Source organism: Phytophthora infestans, genomic scaffold (genome assembly GCF_000142945.1).
Source record: "Phytophthora infestans T30-4 supercont1.1 genomic scaffold, whole genome shotgun sequence".
Taxonomy (NCBI): Eukaryota; Oomycota; class Peronosporomycetes; order Peronosporales; family Peronosporaceae; genus Phytophthora; species Phytophthora infestans.
The window spans coordinates 3,139,118-3,147,068 of NW_003303758.1; the positions used below are offsets into that span (position 1 = coordinate 3,139,118).

The following is a 7,951-nucleotide window of genomic DNA, read 5'->3' on the forward strand; positions in this document are numbered from 1 at the left end:
CTCTGTCGCGGCTAAACAACTCTTCGTACCGCTGTAGGGATACCCATCGTGGTCCGGCATCAACTTCTCGTCGTTCATTAAGCCCATCTGCCGATCGTGCTGGTCGCAACTCGTACTCAAGGACGTACTGTCCAGCTCTGTTCCTTCTCCTTCTACGTCGTAACTCCACCAAGACGCCACTCGACTGCTCTTCTGGCGCTTCGTCATCCACTGTGCTTCGGTCTCTTTTCTTACTTGATACTGCAACGCCTGCTTGTCCAGATACTGGCGCTGCTCGTACAGCTTTCGCTGCCGCCGCTGCATCTCCCCCTTGCTTCTCGTCATCCTCGTCTGCTAGTTGGTCTTCAATATCCTCAGCCACTCGACTAAGTAGTGTTGTAGGAAAGTGATAGGTCACTAGGAACGATACGTGAGCAATGTATCGCTCTTTTTCCTCCGCTGTGCCTTCTCTTTCGATCAGGGAATTGTCGTATCCCGCCGACTCAATAACTCTCATTGGCCCTATCCATTGGTGTACCAATTTAGACGCTTTTGGTCCTCTTGGAGGCCGAAACATCCAAACCCGGTCTCCTGGTTTTATCGTCCGTTTCGTTCGAGTTTTCCTATTGTAGTATTTTGCCTGCCGTTGTTGCTCCTTCGTTCTTGCCCGCTCAGCACACTCACTACTGTGTTTCATCGCTGCCAACAGCTTCCTGTGATACGCTGTAAGCTCTCCTGCTTCCCGTACGTCCGTGCTGCGTAGTAATTCGTTCGGACTGCGAAGTCTTCTACCCATCATTAACTCGTTCGGTGACAGTTTGACTGTCGTGTGTTGTGCAGAGTTATATGCGTACGTCATGAAGTCGACCCAGGTGTCCCAGTCACGTTGGTCTTCACTGTTCAGGTATGTAGCGACTCCGTCTTTCCACGTGCGATGAAATCTCTCAACTAATCCAACCATCTGTGGTCTGTACGGCACGGGGTTGATCTGTTGCGCTTGTAGAAGTTCTATCAACTGCTCAATCACCAAGCCTGCTAGCTCTGGAGCTCCATCTGTCAACAGCTCACGAAATGGTCCAAACTTGATTACTACTTGCAGCATAATAAACTTGGCCACATTTTCTGCCGTGCGTTGCTTCACTGTAGCTGCCACTGCGTACCGCGTCACATACTCGACTGCAGCTATGACATAACGGTGTCCTCCGTCAGTCGTGGGTAGTGGTCCTGCCACATCTAGCGCCCATCGATCTCCAACATCACCTCCGTTGATACTCCTGAGAGGCGGTATTACCTCACTTGATCGTGCTTTCCTACTGCCGCATTCTTGACAGCTTCTCACCCACTTTTGTACCTCTCGCATTAAGTCAGGCCACCAATACACCTCTGCAATTCTTGCGTAAGTATGTGTTGCTCTAAGATGTCCAGCCCATACTGAGTCGTGACTCTCCTTAAATACAATTGCCCAGAGGTCTGGAGGCATGATTACACGTCGCCCCTCGCTGTGTTGATCACTACCAATCCGAACCTTGTCTCCACCTTCATGCCGCGATGCTCACCCGTATTCAGCAGTCTTCGGATCAGTTAGATTCTTTTCTGCGACTCCATGATCTCCGTATCGGCTAGTTGCAGTGTCTGCGCGCCCGTAGCCTTCCGCGTACTTGTACTTCGTAGCTTTATTCTTCGCTCGTTGTTTGTACAGGTTTTGCTGCGACTGTCTGCTTTCCGTTACTACCACGCATGGATCCTGTTTGTTGCACCTCCTCTCTTCTTCTTTCCCCATCTCCAGCAGATACTGCTGTCGTCTTCTCCTTGGTCTTCCTGGTATTTAATGGTGATTCGCGTACCGGTCGTTCACTGCTGTCCGCAACTCCCCGTTCTTTCGTTGGCCCTCTCCTTCGCGTCCTTACTGCTTCTGGTTCACTCACTGTTCCAGTTACTGGTAACTCCTGCGCAGCACCATCGTTGATTTCGGTTCCCGCAGTTTCATCGTCACCATTGTTGACTTCTTTATCCGTGGCCCTCACTGTAACCCGTTGCGCTTCATCTACTGTTGCGTCCTGCGCAATACCCGTCGTGTCACTCGCTTCCACAGCATCCGCCACATCATTCGCATCACTTTGGCGCCTAGCTTCCTCAGCCCGTCGTGCTGCTGCACGGGTCACTGGCCCCATAGTATTCGTCTCTGTACTCTGCGGCACGGCAGTCGGTGTCGCTCGTATCGACGTACCACCCGTAGTCATCATACTAGCACCGTAAGTCGCCCTTACGCTGCTCGTTCCGTTCTTCTTGTCGACATCAGCTCCTGACACCACACTGCTCGTCTTCGTAGCGACTTGGCTCACGTTTGCCGCTTTCTTCGTACTGTCGTATGCTGAGGTCGTCACTTCGGCTTCGTCGTTCCCGCCGTCATCATTGTCTGTCTTATCCTTCCGCTTTTCCGCAACTGGCAAGGACACGATATTTGAGATCGTTGTGGTATCTGTCGCCCCTGCTGATTCTAACGTCGCTTCATCTGCTTGAACCTCCCCTGCTGCTCTGACTGGTTGATGCCTTGCCGCATCTGTCATGTGTGCCTCTGCACGTCGCCGCGATCGTCGTCTTCTTCCTACCGCCGCTAACACCCTTTCAGCCACAGGTGCTCTCGAAAGCGCGTCAGCCACCACATTCGTGCTGCCAGGTCGGTACTGAACTTCAAAGTCGAAATTCGAGTGAGTGCCCAACGATGTAACTTGCCGGTCAGATTTGGACTGGTCATCAGCCATTTCAAAGCTGAATGATCTGTGATAATTGTGAACCGTCTTCCGTAGAGATAAGGTCGGAACAGTTTTATCGCCCATTCCACCGCTAAGCACTCCAGTTCCGTGATACCATACTTGCTTTCCGCTACATTGTTCACCTTGCTTGCATACGCAACCGGCTGCCAGCCATCTCCTCGGTCTTGCATAAGACACGCGTCAAGTGTCCCGTTTGGTTTGCATCTGTTGTTTACCCCGAAAGGGTTGAATGCAGTTCGGAAAATAGGAAACAGGGTCTCTGTCCTAAGTATCTCCCTAAACTCTCCCGAAAGCTGAATTCTGTGCGTCACCCCACTCCCATTCCACATTCTTCCTCAACAACTTAGTGATTGGGGCCATGAGAGTCCCAAACCCTTGCACAAACCTCCTGTAGTACCGCGCTAAGTGGACAAATCGCTTCGCCTCCACTGTATCTGTAGGTGTAGGAAACTCTTGTATAGCCGTCACTAGCCTCTGTAATGGTCGTACCCGTCACAACTCAACTGATGGCCCAAATATTCCATCGTTTTGGCCGCAAACTTGCACTTCTTTAGTTTGAGCGTCAATCCCGCAGCTGCCAATCGCTCGAAGACACATGCCAACTCCAGCACATGTTGCTCTATCCCTCCACGTGTGAAAACCATTATGTCGTCCAAGTAAACTACATATGTTAGCCACGTCAACCCACGCAGAACACCGTTCATCATTCGCTGAAATGTTGAAGGAGCGTTCGCTAAGCCAAATGGCATACGAACAAACCTATACAGTCCTCTCTTAGTCGTGAAAGCAGTTTTGTCACGATCCTCCGGCGCAATTAAGATCTGCCAATACCCAGCTCGCAGGTCAAGAGTAGTGAAGAGTAATGCACCACCCAAAGCTTCTAACGTTTCGTCGATTCTTGGAAGAGGGTACACGTCTTTCTTAGTGACCCTATTGAGAGCCCGGTAATCCACACAGAACCTCACTTCGCCATCTTTCTTCCGGACGAGCACCACTGGAAACCCCCAAGCACCGTTCCCTTCTCCAATAACACCTGCACCCAGCATTTTATCCACGTTTTCTTCTACAACCGCGTCTTCCGTTTGCGCCTGACGCCTTCTCTTCAGCATAATCGGAGCAGAGTCCCCCGTGTCAATGTGATGGTACATCTCTAATGCAGTTGCAGGTGGACAGTCACCTGTATCTTTCGTTAATTGACGGTAGGCTCGTAGTAACTTCATGATCAGCTCTCGCGCTGCTGGCTCCTCGGATCCACAGCTCACTTGGCTTTCATCATCCAAAGGTGTCTCCGTGTCTCCCATCTCGTCGAGCCACACACTCAGCTTCTTCGCATCCAGTGCACCGTCAATCGCTAGTATTATCATCTCGCTACTGATGGGTATCCACGTGCCCAACTGCTTCTTGTTCGGCAGCCTCGTTGGCTTCGTATTCGTATTAACAGCGGGAACCCACGCACGTCCACTGCACACCGTCGTTACTGTTGCCGCCAACAACACCGATCCTGCGTATACTGTCGGAATGAAGATGCCCTGCTCGCCGCCTTTTGCGGACACCGCCACTTCCACCGGCGTTACCGAACTATTTTCGATCTGCGTCTTTCGTGCCATTCGTACGATTGCCACACGTGCTCCACCGATATCGTCATAGGTCCTGAACAGGATGATCACGGATTGCTCTTCATCTCGATAGCGTAGCTCACTGTTCTCGAAGTCCATGACCGCACCGTACTTCTTCATAAAGTCGACACCAAGGAGGAATTCCTCCACACAACCCGACACAATACACGCGTCTACTGTGACCTTCTCGCCAAAGGCGCTGCTCATCTTAAATCGCCAGACTCCGATGACATCCAAGAGAAAGCCACCAATGCCCTCCACATAGTCAACGGGTGCTTTGTCTACCAATTTGTCGCCATACTGCATCCATTGTGTCCCTGCAATGGCGAATCTTGCACAACTGTCCAACTTGATACACTTTCGAGCTCCTGCCACTGTCATCGTAGCTGTCGGTAATCCGTCGTTTGCTTCCACGTACTACACCTCATTGTCCGTACTGGCCAACTCCTCGTCACACTCCGCACGTTTTTGCCGTTGTACTAGACTCACTCTAGCGGTTCTCAGCGCGCTCGCTGTCTTTCTCTCATTTAGCTGCTGCTTCCGCCCCACGACTTCGTTTAAAGCGACTTCTGCAACTCGTTGTCGCTTGGTCAACTGCTCGACGGTAACACGCTGTATTTCTTCTGCATCTTGCTGCTCGGCACTACGCTGTCGTGCTCGCACGTTCATCATTTCTTGCGTTTAGCTTGTTTCCGTTCTCTTCGACGTGTAAGACGTATTTGTGCAATACCATCGCTTAGCTGTGCGTCTACCTTCTCGCGGTACTCGTGCCGTTGTCCCTCGCAGCTCTCGTCGTGTCCTCCGCCTCAGCCATCGTTTCCCTTCTCACGACCGTGCTCACCGACAGCTCTCCGATACTCTTCACCTCGCCATCGTTGGTTTCCGACTGTGGTGCTGATAAATACGCGCCTTCCCCAGTTTGACGCTTGCCGTCGAGTCCACAGCCCTCGTTCTGTTGTTGATCCGCAGATGCAGCGTATTTGTATCGTGCCGAGGCCATCGCTGGTCTCACTGTCGACACGTGGATAGCAGCCCTCGTACCATCTCGCTCCGCAGCCCCGTCTCGCCATTTTTCCAACATTGCATCCACTCTCTTAGTCTGGTTCTCTTCGCGTTCCGCTGTCGTTTGTGCCACTGCGCCCACACTGCCACTCGTACTTCCTCGATCCCCTGTACGCGCTGACTCTCGAATGTTTACTGACCCACTTTGGTATGTTGGCGTCCTCGCATTCATAGGCGTCCGTACCGCTACCTCATTTGCTGTACCAAGTAGCATGGCGTCTCTCGTCATCTGTCGGGAATTTCCTTCTGTTGCCGGACGTCGTATTCCCCCTACCTCGTCCGTCTCTAGTTTTCCGCTAACTGCTCTTTGGGTATGCGTGTCTTCAAGTACGCCTCGTTACGCTTTTTGGCTTCCGGATCAGTACACGCACTTGCCATATGCCCCAATTTCCCACATGCATAACACTTCAAGGTTGGACAACTATTCGCAAAGTGACCAGGTTGATTACACCGATAGCATACGCCAGGACCATCGCCACGTGGTTGACTACTGATTTTTCTGCACTCCTTTAGCCTCTCCGCTATCCGGTTGCTGTCTGGGCTTCACTGTTTGTTTGACCGCTGCCTTCGTCTTCCTGTATTTTGGTCTTGCTGCAAACTCATCGTCGCTCGAGTCCTCGACATCTCTCCTCCGTTTTGCTTTCCCAGCAGGTTTCTTTGCTTCTTTGTGACTGCTCGCCACAGCCGCTGTAGTCTTCTTTACGTTCTTCCTCGGCTCATATCAGTACCTTCCGTTCCATAGATGGCCAGGCGGGGGGGTCCCAGGTGTTTGAGAACGTATTGTACACGCCCTGCGGGTTCGTAAAGAGCGCTACGTGCTCTATTTCCGGTCGCATGCTGACTCCATCATCCGTACCACCAGTAATGTCCAGGGGTAATCCCGTACCGCAGATACCAGGGATAACGTTTGTAGCTCCTGTCGTTCCGTTCATGGGGATGACGTACCGACTCGGTGCCGTCGCCCACGATTGCCCAATATTACTCATGCCCAACGCCAAGTTGTCCATCGGATCATGGATCTCCATGGCCTTATCCACAGCTTCTTCCAATGTCCGAGGCTGCGGTTCCTGCCTCACTAGCTTCTTCGTGGTCTTATCGAGACATCTGTAGAACTGTGCCAGCAGCACTCGCTCACTGACCTTGTTTCGTCCTACCACATCTCGCAGCCCTGCCGCAAAATCCGCATGTGTTTCGCCCGGCATCATCCTACGCATGCTGACCCTCCATTCAGCAGCTGACTTGTCCAACTTTTCTCCGTATCGACGTAGTAACATTTGTTTTAGGTTCGTCCATGTTCTCTTCCGCTCGGAGAGTCTCCTATCCATGTCGACCCACCACTTAGCTGCATTCTCCATCAACTTATTACTTAATATGAAGTACAGCGACTTGTCAGATCAACGCCCTCGTCCTGACTCGGCAGCCCCTTTTAATGCTAAGTCCACTCGATCTATCCACGTTGATACTGATACTTTGGGTGAAGGTGTAAAACTCGGCAGCTTCAAGTCTTTCACGTTCTTCCCTCGCTTCGGGCTTCTTCCTCGTCGATGCCCCTCTTCGCCTCGTCGACCGCGTTGTCTTCCTCTTTCTCGTTGATCATGTTCCTCCCGATGCCTACGGCGCCGTCGTCGTTTTGGTTCACCTTCGCTCTCGCTGCTGCTACTACTCGACGAGCTCGAAGAATCCCCCGAGCTGCTTTGCCCAGTGCTTCTACGGTTATTATCTCGATGTCGGTCTTCATCTCGTGACTCGTCAGCGCTGCTGCTGTCGTCCGGTGGAGATGGATCTACCCGCCGTCTTCTCCGCACTGTCTCTCGCTGTCCGCGTCGATCATCTCTGCGTTCTCCATGCTCCCCGTGATTGACATGGCCTCGCTCTCGTTGCACTTCTCTTCGCTCTCGACTTCGGTTGTGGTAACGAGATGGTGTTGTTGAAGCATCGGTAGGTTGTTCGTATCTCCCTCCGTACACCTCGGCTTTTTCTGGTCCATGTAACTCGTCAAGCCTCGACTGCATTTGTAGTGTCTTCACCCTTTCCGCCAATCGCTGGATTTCCTGTCGCACTGTCACCCATTCGACTGACGGTTGCTCTCTGCGCTCGGCCTGCCGACTTCGACTTTGAGGCATCTGCAGATTCGGCATAGCACCTGTCAGTTGTTGTAGTGCCGCAGCCACTGTCGCCACCGACTCTCCATCGTTTGTCTTGTCCCCTGTCATCACCGCTACGCTCTGGGATGCACCGCCACCTGCGTCATCGGTTTGGCTCTCACCACTGCGACTGTCCCTGACTTCATCTTGACTGTCAGCCATGCTAGGCTGCAACCCCGCCACCATCGCTGTCAGTCCATGCAATACTCGTGCAACATCTACTAACTCGAGCGTCTTGTTACTGGAGCTGTCACTCTGCTTCGATTCTTCACATTCCGAGGCCTCTTCAACTACAGACGTCTGTTCGGTTGGCGTCGCCTCTGGTTCTCCTTGACGTTGCTCCTCGCGCCCAGTCTTTCGTTGCTTCTTGGGGTTC

At 52.3% G+C, this 7,951-nt stretch overlaps 1 protein-coding gene across 1 annotated transcript; it reads right to left on the minus strand.

Moving 5' to 3' along the window:
* Positions 1-5,117: 5,117 nt before the first annotated feature.
* Positions 5,118-5,660, minus strand: PITG_00603 (uncharacterized protein; the record flags this gene model as incomplete). Its single annotated transcript, XM_002909141.1, has 1 exon — positions 5,118-5,660. The coding sequence occupies one exon, from the start codon at positions 5,658-5,660 to the stop codon at positions 5,118-5,120; it is 543 nt and encodes a 180-aa protein (XP_002909187.1).
* Positions 5,661-7,951: the final 2,291 nt, after the last annotated feature.